General features: G+C 39.4%; 1 protein-coding gene across 2 annotated transcripts in view; it reads left to right on the forward strand.

The window, feature by feature from the left end:
- Window positions 1–13,754, forward strand: part of SANBR (SANT and BTB domain regulator of CSR) — a 40,937-nt gene that overhangs the window by 21,994 nt on the left and 5,189 nt on the right. For both annotated transcript variants that reach the window (XM_067565205.1, XM_067565206.1), the window contains 11 exons: window positions 2,549–2,635; window positions 2,752–2,862; window positions 5,745–5,868; window positions 6,408–6,560; window positions 7,285–7,430; window positions 7,836–7,935; window positions 10,127–10,159; window positions 10,783–10,882; window positions 12,641–12,732; window positions 12,847–12,875; window positions 12,958–13,031. In XM_067565205.1, coding sequence (XP_067421306.1) covers window positions 2,549–2,635; window positions 2,752–2,862; window positions 5,745–5,868; window positions 6,408–6,560; window positions 7,285–7,430; window positions 7,836–7,935; window positions 10,127–10,159; window positions 10,783–10,882; window positions 12,641–12,732; window positions 12,847–12,875; window positions 12,958–13,031 — 1,049 coding nt within the window. The remainder of the gene's footprint in view (window positions 1–2,548; window positions 2,636–2,751; window positions 2,863–5,744; window positions 5,869–6,407; window positions 6,561–7,284; window positions 7,431–7,835; window positions 7,936–10,126; window positions 10,160–10,782; window positions 10,883–12,640; window positions 12,733–12,846; window positions 12,876–12,957; window positions 13,032–13,754) is intronic.

A 13,754-nucleotide genomic window follows, 5' to 3' on the forward strand; every position in this document is an offset into this window, starting at 1 on the left:
TCTTTTCCAGCTTGATATTAAAAATCACTATTTACCTTCTACTACAGGCTCCTGTTCCTTTTTAGATATTTTGTCAGAACAGTTAAGACTTGTTGAAGAATCACTGTGATGTTAGCAATTTATATACTTTTAAAATGTCTTAATACACAATATCCTAAAATGGCTCAAGAATAAGACAAAATGTCAAGAGAAAGGAAGGAGTTCTAGATAGGAGTCAACAAGTGAAAGGGCAACTCTCCAAATGTGAAGAATCATGAGTCCAGATTAGGAGAGAATTGAGTGGATAGGATAGTAGGTGGCTATAAGGAAAGAGGGTCAGAGTGAGCTTTGGAAACAAACATTTAGGATTGGGAGAAGGGTAAGGAGCCACTGAAGATAACGTGAGGTTGGGAGTAATATGAGAATGAATAGTTTGGCTGAATCCCTGGATCCCGGAATCTTTAGAATTGGAGTTTTGCGGGGATATAAAAGGTGGGAGCTAAAATAGTTGTGATAAAATACAGTTAAAAGCATCTCTAAGGATTTCAGCTGAGCCATGAGCAAGAAGAAGACTAATTATTGTAATAGTCAGATTTGCAGACAAGGAAGATGAGGTAGGAAAGCATTTTAATTATCAAGGATTACTGACTTTAGGATTAGAGTTAAGGAGAGTAATAGTGGAAAATCCAGAGGTATCAAGCAAATGTGATCCTTGAAGCATTCAATAGTAGAATGCTATAGAAGAGGTAAAAGCTGACTGTCTAAACAGACAAACAAAGAACTAGTCCTCATAAAGTGATCTTGCTCTTTGAGATAGGTCAGGTTCTGTTGTGATGTGCACCAATATAAATGCTAGTAGTTGACTGATGTAGAGTTGGGTGTCATCTGCATAGAAATGATATCTAACTTTGGTGCATATATATGTCTGCTCTGCTGTCAATGAGAAAGGATAGAGGACAAGAAGGCCAAGGAAAGAGCCTTGAGACAAAAAAGAAAGAGGTAAAAATTTCCCCACATAGGGGAAAGGAATGGTCAGGGAGGTAGGATTCAAACGGGGGGAGGACAGATTCTTTCTTTTTAAAAAAAAAAAAAAAAAAAAACACCCAAGAAGTATAGGAGTACAATATATGAAAAGCCATACTTAGATCAAGAGAAGATTTAAGGGGTGATACTACTTAAGTCTAGAGGTAACATTTTGGAAAAGCACCAAAGTGCTTCACCTTATGAAAACAGGATTTATGAGACTTAGGCTGAGTCTACACTGCAGGGTAGGGGTATGATTTCCCTTGCTCAGATACCCTTCAGTTTCAGGTGGGTTCATGCTTGGCATAGGAAAGCTGTGCCTCTGCTGCCACTATCTATGCTACCACAGCTGCACTACTATTTATACTTGTGCTAGCTTGATGAGAACTAGTACAAGGATGTGTACACAAACAGGAATCACAGCTTGTAGTGTAGACATAGCCTGAGGCTTCTAAGTGCCTTTGAAGTTAGTGATATTTGGTTACTTTGGCTCCTAAATCATTTAGGAGCTTTTGAAAATTTTACCCTAAGTCATTAACTTTTCAGTTATCTAATTCCTGAGCAAGTTGAAAACCATCCAAGAGGTGGTTTGGAGAGCAGGTAAGAGGAAACTACTTACTCCAGACCCTTACAAAGAATGTAAGGTTTACTTGGGAAATGGGGTGATGGCAGCAATTCCAAGTCCATCAGAGAGAGATTAACTGGAGATGGCATGGTGACCAATAGTGAGCTAATAAGGTTCAGTAGAGTTTTTTGAGAGGGCTGAGAGTGGGCTTTCCAGAATGATGGTGGAAAGGAGCTCTTTAATAGATGGCAGGCTGGCAGTGTTCCTTTTTGAATAACCATTTATTTTAATGCTGCTGGAGGTTTTGTGTTAGGTCACCTAGATCTTTATATAGGCATTTTTTTAGATAAAAATAAATAAAATAAAAATGTTTAGCAGTAGCAAGCAAAGTTGGAAGAGGACCCAGTGAGTTCCTTTTTCAATAGTTGAAATGACCTTGGTGATCACTTCAATACATTTAGAAATGAGAGAGGAAAGTCTTTGGTGCCCCTCCACCAATCAGTGGGTCAAGATGGTAACAAGTTACATTTCTGCTTACTAGCACCTTCTTTTCAAGGTTAATCTCTTTACATTACAGGAGTTCCCAAAGAGAAATGGGAGGAAGTTTAATAGTCCAGAAGTACCAAGAATCTTAATGTTTGGTTTACTGAAGTAATAAGCTTAAATATATTTATAAAGGCAAGACTGTTGCAATTAACTGAGTGGGTGTAGGATCAGGTTCTTTTTGGCAACTTTAAAAAAACACAGCCAGAGATTTCTACAGTAAAATGTATATAAAGGTGGCAGATGTCCACATAGGAAACAAGTTTTCCACATTAAATTTCTTACAGGAAAATTGTATTACTTTATGAAAGTCAAATCTTGAAACTTCTCAAAACTTTCTCATTTAAACTAGCAGAGTGTAATTATTGATTAACTGCAAACAAAGCAAAGTTTAGTTCTAAGCAAATTTTATAAATAGTGGCTGTTTGTCATCAACAGTAAACTTTTCTGCAAGAAGATTGAGAGACTGTTTGATCCAGAATACCAGAATCCAGATTCTCGGGGGAATGCAGCAACATTGTACAGGTATAGCAATGTTCTTTTCTTACCTTGTTTCTACTCCATTTATGTAGGCAACATGTACATTCCAAAGTGCCAGTCTTACTGTTGTATTTCATTTTATATTTCACTTTTTTTTGTAGATGCTGTTTATGTAAGAAACTTTTAACTAAAGAAACAGAAAGAAGAGTTCCTTGTGTCCCAGGAAAAATCAACATAGATCAACATGGGAATATTGTTTATGTTCATATAAGGTTCTTCATGCATAGAAAACGAACTTTTCTGTATACGTGTGTCTTATTAAGCATGTTTACAAATACTGTGTATTTAGAAGGTTAACAAATATTCCATCCTAAACCAAATTTATAATCTGTAGTAACTACCAACAAATCACCTTAACTTTTTTTTTTTTATTCTTGTTGCCTTTCTTAGCCTTCCATTTGTAGAAACCTATGATTTAGGGCCCTACCAAATTCATGGCTGTGAAAAATATGCCACAGACCATGAAATCAGACCTCTGCCAGTGAAATTTAGCTACTGTGGAGGAGGAGCAGAGCTGGGGCACTCCAGCTGGGAGCTTCTACTATTGCCCAGGCTCCAGCTGCTAGTCCCTGGGCTGGGGAGGGACAGGATATACTCTTCTAGGGCACAGCTGCTCTCGAGGGAGATCAGACCAGCTTCCTGGTACCTCTGCCTGCTGCAGGAAGCCGTGCAGCTGGGCAGCAGCCTTGGAGCTTGCTGCAGTCACAGGAGGTTCCTGGGGTTGGAGGTGGGTCTGATCTCCCCAGCAGCACAGGGCTTCCTGCAGCAGAGGGAGGTACCCGAAGATGGGTCTGATCTCCCCCTGAGAGCGGCCATGCAGGAGAAGAGCAAGTCCTGTCCTTTCTCAACCCAGCCAAGACTAGCAGGTGGTAGCTCCTGGCTGGGGCGATGGGAGAGATCAGCAGCATGGGAGAGATCAGACCCACTTCCAGCTCTGGAAAATCTCCCGTGGCTACAGAAAGCTCTGCAGTTGCTGCCTTCAGAACCCAGCTGAAGGCAGCACAGAATTGAGGATGGGAATCCTGTAATCCCTGCCCTACAACTTCCTTTTGGGTAAGGACCTCCACAGTTACAACACTGTGAAATTTCAGAGGTAAACATCTGAAAACATGAAATGGACTAATTTTCAAATCCTATGGCCATAAAATAGACCAGAAAGGACCGTGAATTTGGTAGGGCCCTAATTATGATGTTTTACTTGGCAATTTGTTCCACAATACCATTGTTGTCAATCCAACAAGACCTCAATTGAAATTGCTGGGAGTTCTTGCTGGATCGAATTGTTTAAATTTAAAATATTCAGCTAATCATTTAATCATTTTAAGGACTTTAACACATTTAGCCAATGACAAATGGAATTAAGGGCTACATTTCAAAATGAATTGATAGTGATGGATTCATAATCTGAATCTGGCTGGGTGTTAGATTTGACATCAGATCCGAGACACAGTCAATCCAGACTATTGTTCAGAACAAATATAAATAAACTTTACTGGTTAAGGTTTTTCTGATTACAACAGCTATCAGACAGGCTTTCCAAACCACTCCTTTGTTATATGGCTAGTTCCTCACCACAAGTGTTTGCTTGGTTTCTGTTTAGATGAGGCACGGTTCTATATAGCTAGATTTTCCTGCCTCTGCTTAATGAGGACTGACATGCTGTAGTTCCCTTTTATTAACAGAGTTTTACTGTTGTCAATTTAATTTCTAGTATTTATAGCAGATTTGCTGGACTAAAAACAGTAGTTCAGTGTCAGCCCTCAAAATAATATGCATTAACTGAATATTCTCTCCTGTCAGTTAGTTCTTTGGGTAGGGCCCTCTCCCTAATATTAGAATATCTTATTGAGGACTAGAGCAATGAAGCAGGTTCCATCTTGCACTAAGTGGCAGCTGGCGCCATAGAATTATCTTGATATTCTAAGAATATTGCACATTAGCTAATTTTAAATACCTTTCTTGTATTATCTTAGTTACATTCTTATGATTATGTGATGCTCCATAACTCCTAATATATAAATGTACAGCTTCTTGAAGTTAATCCCATCCTCAGTAAGTCCCTTTTTTATTGCTTCTGAGTATTTGCCATGTATTGTTTTCATGGCTGCCGCCTTGGGCAGGGTTAATTTGTCCTTTCTTAATTTAAGTGTAAACTTAGTGGTGATGAGTAGTACTTTAATGCTAACATGTCTGTAGCAGCACAATTACACAAAAATAGATTTGTATTTTATTTGTTGGTCTTACGGGAGCACCTAGAGGTCTTACTCAGGGCTCATCTACACTACACAGTTAGGTTGACATAAGGCAGCTTACGTCAACCTAATTATGTCAGTGTCTACACAACAGCCTTCCTTCTGCCTATGTAAATGCCCTACTACACCAACATAACTCCACCTTCATGAGAGGCGTAAGGCTTTGTGTTGGTGTAGTTAGGGCGACGCAGTGTCTGTGTAGACATGGGCTGTTGGCTGTCGTCATAATTTCATGGCATGGATCCAGGAGAGAATGGACCAGGCTCCCAGCTGGGAGTGGGGTGAGGATCCTGGGTGGTCTTGTCAATTTCATGGTTCCCTGAGCTATAAAATTGACAAGGCAGCCTGGGCTCCTGGGATGGAGTGCAAGGAAGGCTAAGAAGCTGGGGCAGCTGGACTCTTCTCCCCTGGAGCGAGAAGCCTGGGGCAGCTTCCCTTGGCTCCTGGTGAGCAACGGTGGTGAGGATAGCCCACTGTAAGCCTGTGGGGCAGCCAGGCTCCCAGTAGGGAGCTGAGAGAGAGCACACTCAGCTCCCCACACTCACCCCTTTTAGGTCAGTAGAAGTGCTCCTGGTGAGGACACACACCACTGACTCCAGGAGGGTAATGTGGACATGAATAACTGCAGTAATTACATTATTGCATAATGTCTGAATTTAATGCTGATTGTCCTACAATGTGTTCTTGCTATGGTAGCTGTTCTGTGATTTTATTTATTTTTTGGACCATGGAGTGTTCTCCCTCCACCTTACTTTTTCTATGCAAAATTCATTGATACAAATGTAAGACTAAAATCTCTTCACAATCTAATGTGCAACCTGATCGTGTACCTTTCATTACAGAGATAAAACTTGGGAAGTGCATGAGTACTTGATCGGTCTTTATGAAGAATTAAAATCTTGGCGAGATGTGTACTGGCGCCTGTGGGGAACTATCAATTGGTTGAGTTGTTCAAGATGTAATCAAGTGTGTTTTATTGTTTTCACTCATTTTTTATGGCAGGATGGGAACAAAACCAACATAATTTGTGGGTGGGTAGAGAGGGGTTGTGCTTTCACTCAAAGAACTTTTTTTTTTCCTTAGAAAAATACCTACATCTTCCCCAAATTCAGTCTATCAGTTTTGAGACCAGTAGGACTTTTTTGTAGCTTCTAGAGTGGGAAACATAATGGGACTTTCATGAAAACTATGGAGCAGCTGTTGCTCTATAATTTTAACTCCCCTTCCCTCCTCCCTGCCCCCCCCCCCCCCCCAATTCCTTTCCAAATACATTTCACATAGCCAGAAAAAAAAGGGGGAATCTTATAAATGGAATGTCTGAATTTTAAATGAAAACGGTATGACTAAATTAAAAGGACTAATCTCTGACCAGGTTTTAACCTGAGACTCATGGCTTTCTGTGAGAAGTAAATTATTGATGTATATCTAATGAACTGCAAAATTATTTGACAAGCAACAAGGGACTAGATATAATATTTCCTGTCCTCTTTTTTTTTTATATATAGTCTTTCCTATGTACCGAATTTTCTCACTGCCAATACCACACACAGCCAGTTCTTTACCCTGGTGTGGCAAGCGCACTAGGTACCACTGGCACTGGAATATATCCCTGCTGTAACCAAAAAGTTCTTCGATTTGATCCTACTCCACTTCCAAAGGTACTGCTTTAATGTTACACTTTTAGCAATGACACACGTAGCGTAGGGCAAGACCATGATGTAAAGATCCTCTCTGAAGTAAGGGGCAGGAGCAGCCCGGGAGGAAGATTGACTTCCTGCAGGCCTTCTGGCCTCCCTGCTGCTCTGGGGTTAGTACAGTGTGCTGAGTCTATTCAGTGAATCGAATGTTCCCTGGCAGAGGTGTTGGGGAACTAACTCTTTGCCCCATCTTCCCTCCCACATGTGGGGGTGTGCAATGTGGAGGCTCTGCAGAACTGCTTTCCCCGCATGTGCTGCTACCCATGATGCAGGTGGCTTGAGTAAAGGGGCACTTACGCCTTTTATGGCATTTACCACCACATAAACGAGGCCATGATTTGACTCATAGATATTTAATGCTGGAATTGGATGTGAAAGGGTGTTCTCTAAAGAATGTCCCTGGAAGCACAAAAGGAACTATTCCTATACAATGGACCAAGTTCTGCTTTTCAGGGAGCTTAAAAACAAAATTCCCATTTAACTTTAGTTGGAGTGGGCTCAGGCCCATCAATTGAAACACATGGTGAGCTGTATGTAGCACTGTGTCCTGAGGAAGATCCCTAGTGTTGGGGACTGTGAAAGTTCTGAGGGTTCTAGAATATGGAACTCTGCAGTGCAGTACTTAATGAAACGAGTTTTTGTCATAAGCTAATATATCTAATATAGTATCTCTCTCTTATGACAGGGCTGTAAAGTGCGGGATCATGTGATAGGTTTACCAGCTGGAGGTGAAGGTGGGGATACTCTGCCATATCAAACTACTAAAATATTGAATGATCTGCTTCAGCATAGAGATGTTGTTGTTGTACCTTTTTCTAAAGATCAGAATAGGTGAGAAAATTGAATTAAAGCTACTGAAATTACTTAATCTTTGACATTAGCACTTGAGTAAATTACATCTGATTTCCCCTCCCCCCCCCACTAAATAGACAGGGTACTGGAATTTATAAAATGTAACTAATTTACTTCCAGTGTTTTAATTAGAAATCAGGATAAGAAACACAAATATTGCTACCTGTTGCATTTCAGGCAGATGCTGAGAACAATTCTATCTTCTTCACAGTTCAGTCTTGTCTCTATTCATATTTTCCTATATGTTCTTCCCAAAACACTAGCCATGTAGCTGTTCTGCATTGTCCATAGCACAATGGGGGAGGAAAAAAGGTCAGTTTCTAAGCTTTGTGAAATAGAAAAACTATCGTTGTCTCATACTTCATGAACTTTTCTTCCTTCAAGTGATTCTGGAATTGGACTGTGTGATGAGAGGGGGATTGAATGTGATGTGCTGTTAGAACCAAAAACACCTTGGGGACCAAAACCTGGAGAAATCAATGCTGTGAGTAATTGCTTCTTCTTTCCTCTGATAATGACTTTAGTGGAGATGCTTAAGTCTTGTCTGCACTAGAAAAATAAGTCGACCTAACAAAGGTCAACTTACAACCACTGCAGTAATTACCAGGAGCACTTCCACCAACTTAAGGGGGGCAGTGTGGGGAGCTGAGAGACTGGGCTCTCATCTCCCTCCCAGGAGCTTCAGGCTCTCAATGGGCTGTCCCTCCCCCCCGCACAGTTCCCAGCGGGGAGCCAGCCCCAGGCTTCTTCTCTCCCTGTTTCCCACTTGGACCCGGATCCCAGGCGCCCAGGGCTTCTCGCCCCAGGGAGCGGGATCCCAGGCGCCCAGGGCTTCTTGCCGCGCTCGCAGCCGGGAGTGGGGTCCAGTTGCCCAGCTCTCAGGGGGGATTGCTTGTCAATTTTGTGGAGCGGTGAAATTGACAAGAATGATAGACCTACAGCCGAAGTAAGGAACACAGTGTCTACATAGGCATTGCGTCTCCCTAACTAAGTTGACATAAGCCCTACACCTCCCGTTGAGGTGATTTTGTTATGTTGGCATAGCAGAGGAATTACATCAGTGGGAGGAGCATTTTAGTCAATATACCTCCACTGTTTTGTCAACAAAAGTGACTTTTGTCAACAAAAGTCAATCTAGTGTAGACCAGTCCTTAGAAAACTCATTCAATCAAGAGATGTACTGCTCTCTTAAAAATAACTAACAAAAAACCCTACTCATTGTTAAATCTAAAACCCTAGTATTTCAGGGACATTGTCAGCTAATTTATGGCCAAAATGTGGGCTTAGTGGAGAGGCAGGAGTTGGGGTTTTGGTTTTTTACAAAAACTGTTAAGATGCCCCCACACATCTACACCATAGAGACCATTCAGAAACCAAAGCTAGTTAGAAACCCAACAGTCCTCTTAAGAAGTTAATCATGCAGAAAACCTGTTATGCAAGTGCTCTGTTCTCCTCATGGGCTCAAAATGGTATGTATAACTCTAAGTGGCTTGGAATCTGGGTACTAGAGGCTGTCATGTCTCATTATGCCACATTTGAGATCAGCAGAGTTCCTCAGGTTGAAGCTCCTCACTTTAAACTTTTGTAAAGTGCTTTGAGATCTACTGATGAAAAGTGCTATATGAGAGGTAGGTATGTAGCATGATTAAGCGAGGTGGGGCTGCTGGCATGGCATTCGCCATTAAGGCCTCTTAGCTTCAGACTTCCTTTCCCTTTTTGATCTGCTTGTATATTTTGTTTTTATTTACTTCTGTTGGAAATTGCATTGAACATCAACAATGATTTTTAAAAGATCCATGTTAAGCCTAACACTTAAAATTGATAAAATACTATTATAAAACATAATTGCCATCCTCTCCCCCCCTCCTTTTTTTGGTAAGCTACTGAGTACTTTCAGTGCCAATGGGTACCTATTTAAAAAACCGTGTATAGGACTTCTGTGTTTTGTTTTGTGTTTTATAAATCCCCAGAAGAGCTTCTTATTGTGTAAGCAGCCTTTTCCAAAGGCAAATAGATATCAAGGTCATTAGTGCATTCTTTTATTGATAGACTAAATTATTTCCTCCAGTAACACACAACTCAACTCTTTCCTACCAATGAGTCAACTCCAACACCAGTACACTTTAAGTCAAGGTGGGATAGATCATTAGTAATGCTAACCATGATATAAAGAGAAGCTCTGCAATCTGTTGTATTTTTGTTCTGTTCATGCACTGCAGTCAATAGCTTCTGACTAACCCAGCAGTTCCAAACAGTTGGCCTCAAACTGCCAGTCTCAGTAGTACTCAGTCTAGAGAAAATCACAAATGTTTGCAAATGATGGCCTAGACAAAATCATGTGGTTAACTGATGTAATTGCCAATGTAATGTAGGTGTTTATTACTGGCTATATAGCTTTAGGTATTAAAGCATATTGTATGGTGACTTACCTAAGATTTTTAATTTACTATGTCTACCTTTAATTGAATACTAATTCAGACTTATGTAGATGCTTAACTTTACACACCTGAGTAAGATTTCAGTGGGGCTACTCACATGTGTAAAGTTAAATGTGAACAACTCCTTGCAGAATCATCGTTTACTAAAATACTCAGTTTTTTATAAATTCATTTGAATGTCTTATTTTGTTTCACAGTGTATATTATCTTGACCATCTCTCTGCCTTTTGTCTCTAGTTTCTTTCTCTGAAAAACTGGACTCTACAGCTGGTTAGTAAATAACTTATTCATCCATTCTTTAAATTTCAATGTGTTTAAAATGTTTGTTGCTCTTTTATGTTAACAAATAACCTTGATGTCATTCTAATATTTCCTATTATTTCCTGCTTTCATTTTAAAATTACAGGATAACACATTTCAGTGTGAGCTCTAAATACTATATATGTGGAGATGCTACAGTAATTGCTGCTTTATAAGAATAGCAGATCTGGAGGCTAAACATTAATTTAATCAATAATTTAATGTTTTAAAATACCTTTTTAATTTTTTTTCAAATGCTAAAATGAAATCTTTAGGCAGCTGCATTCCTGTATGTTTTCTTCCTTCCTGTTATTGCTGAGTCTCCTTTGCTATTCATTGTCATAGATGACGGATTCACAGTATTAAAGTGCTGGAGCTGTAGATTAAGATCAGAACCCAGTACATGTAAAATGCATAGGCAAGGAAGCCTGCAAATGTGAAACTTGTCTATTAGCTTAAAAAAATCTGGAAACAAGTTCAACAAAAATAGCTGGCAGTTAGCAGTTATCTGCAACAAAAAACTTAATGATCTGGAAAACCTGTAGAGTTTGAGGAGATAAAGTGACTTTTTGTGTGTTGTTCCTGTTGCTTAGAAACAACAGTCATTGCTATCAGAAGAGGAGGAGTACACCACTGGCTCAGAGGTCACTGAGGATGAAGTGGGGGATGAAGAGGAAGCATACAAGAAATCAGGTACAATTATCTGTCTTTTTATTACAAGAATCCTTGCCTGGTAATTAGGGATTAGAATACTAAGCAGAAGTGTTTTTTGTAAAAACTTCAAATAGGATTTATTTTATCACAAAATGTCTCACTCAAATTTATATTTCTAGGTTTTTTTTTTTCTCTGAGACACAATAAATACACAGATTTACCTGTGTTCTTCCATTAGTCAGTGTCAGCAATAAACACTCACAAACAAACAGGAAAGTACACATGTCCAATGCTCTCATACCTATGACAGTTTAAAACCATATTCCATATGGTCTAAGCCAATGTTTCTTAAATTTTTTGTGCTGGCCGTCCCATTAGGACTTAAAATCTTGATTTCCCCCACCCCCCACTTTCAACCCTGCAGAGTATGGGGTTTCAGACCCTCAGGGAGGGGGGAAGAGAGTGTACAAGCCCCTAGGCACAGGGCTCTGGGCTCCAGGATTTCTGCCCTGGCAACCCCATCAAACAGAGTCGCAACCGACTGTGGGGTTGCAACCCCACAGTTCAAGAACTGCTGTGGTAGAGTATTAGATATTATGGGGAAAAGCAACTGAAAAAACACATTAAAAATAGAAAAGATATACAATAGAAGAAAAGTAGAGAGAAGGAAATGTATGTGGGGGGGCTGAGGAAGGGAAAGAAACCCCCAAAACAAGGGAGACATGAGTGAAGTTTTAATGTAAAAATGATGCAGAACTATTGTAAAATTCAATTGTTTGATATTTTATATATATAGTATGTGTGTAATATACATTCTCAAACAGAATCTTGCTAATTCTCAATCATGAAATAGATAATCTGTTAAGCAAAAATTCTAGAGTGCAGTAGTAAGATTTTTATAAAACACACAATAGAAAGTTTGCTAGTAAACAATGAAGTGTTAGTTAAAACTAAATTATATGTCATAAAAAACAATGCCAAATTATATTTGCTGAGATGCTACCTTTGTGACTTTTTTGATCATTCACTTAGTTAACTAATTCACAAAATTCTTCAACTTGTAGTGGATCTTCCAGACATGAGTGCAGATTAGTGAGGTGTTGGTTGATCGTGCTTATTAGTGTTGCCCAGGAGTCAGCTGAGAATGGTGCCCTGTCATGCTAGACTCTGTGCAAACAGAATAAGACAGAGCTAATAGTCTAAATATACAAGACAAAGAGTGGGGAAAAGGGGGTATAACATACAAGCAGAGTGAAGAGTGTAATGGTTGGTAAATGGCATGTAAGGACCAGAATTTTCTTATGTTATTTAAATTCTTTTGGTGAGTTAAGATAAGAGGGGATTAACTAGATGGAAAAACGAAGGGAAGGGGACAGAAGGAGTTGGAGCAATCACTCTGCACAGGGCAGAGAATGTCCAGAGTGAAAGCTTCAGAAAGCAGTCTGATGCCATCAAGACTTTTGGTCCCTACTTGCATTCTTAAAGATTAGTATTTATGAATATCTACGTTATATTTACAATAGGAAGTATATATGTTGCATTTAATTTATTTGTATTGTGAACTTCATCTCATGCATGCTTCTTATGGGAAGTCTGAGTGGCTTTTGCCTCTGCACTTTGTGAATGTTGGTCCCATTTTATCATTATCCACCCTCATAGCTTTACCAAGGAGGGAAAACATCCAGATCACTAACTGATGTGTGCAGGAATGCGGAAGTCCCTGTGCAGCCAGTGTGATTTAAATGTTTTAAATATTGAGGGTTATGTTTGCTACTAAATAGTGTTTTTAATTAACAGGAAGAAAAGAGAAGCCAAAGAAGTTAATCAAACATCCAAAGAAACAAGTTTCTTCACCTAGTGTTCAAAAAAAGGAGAAGCCAATGGAGAAGGTAGATCTGAGTTGTGAAATTGAGTTGAATAGTCCATCAGTCTAACGAGGAATTTTTTCTTGAATTTTTGCAGCTGGTCTTAAATGTATTGATGTTGTTTCTGTTTTTTGACAGTCAAATTCTCGAGATGCATCTCCTTTCATGTAAGTATTTCTCCCAAGTCCTGGATGAAACATCCTGCTTGTCAGTATTTTGTTAACACTTTTTTGTTTCTCTCTTTACCAGTGTGAGTATGCAGCAGAATAAGTGGGATGCTTCTAGGTCATTGAGATTCAACCAAGATGCTCAAAGAGAAGATGGTAATATTTCACTGGTTTAGCATTCATACTGTTAGAGTTAGATTAAAAAACAGAAATCTATATTGCAGCTACTGTTTCAGTAAAGAACTCTGGGTTTAGGTATGTTGAGATTGAATATGATTTCAAACTAGTTTTATACTAGTGTAACTAACTGATGTTTGGAGTTACTCCTGACGTACTTGATTAGTGAGAGGAGAACTGGGCTCTTTAGGACTCTAAAAAATGTATATTATGAAACTTGGTTAAGTTAAATTTTTAAATGCATATTGGCAGTTGCAAAAAACCTGGAAATGATGGTACACCACACCACCATTTCAAGTCTAGAACTTAATCTTCTGCTACTCCTAATGCAAGCCTATTGATATTTTACTCAGTCCTATTAGCAACTATGCATTAATTTTGGGTCTCATCTATCCATGTAGCTTTGCAAGAGCAAAGAGATTATCCATTGCAACAAAAAGCTTTTGACAGAAGGAAGCCAAAGGCATGATTCTGGTCTCAATCATCACAGTGTAAAACATGAGTAATTCCACTGAAGCCAATAGTTACATTGATGTCCTTTTCTTCTCTCATCCCTGGGGACTGATCCCCACCTAGTGTAAATTTGTGCAGCTCCACTTAATAGAATGGACCTATGCTGATTTACACAAACTGAGAGTCTGGCCTATAATGACTCATATCTATTGAAGTTTCTGTTCGCCCAGATATTCTGTACTCGTTTCC

Source organism: Emydura macquarii, unplaced genomic scaffold (genome assembly GCF_026122565.2).
Source record: "Emydura macquarii macquarii isolate MOO-44397 ecotype Brisbane River unplaced genomic scaffold, CSIRO-AGI_Emac_v2 contig_2676, whole genome shotgun sequence".
Lineage (NCBI taxonomy): Eukaryota > Metazoa > Chordata > Testudines > Chelidae > Emydura > Emydura macquarii.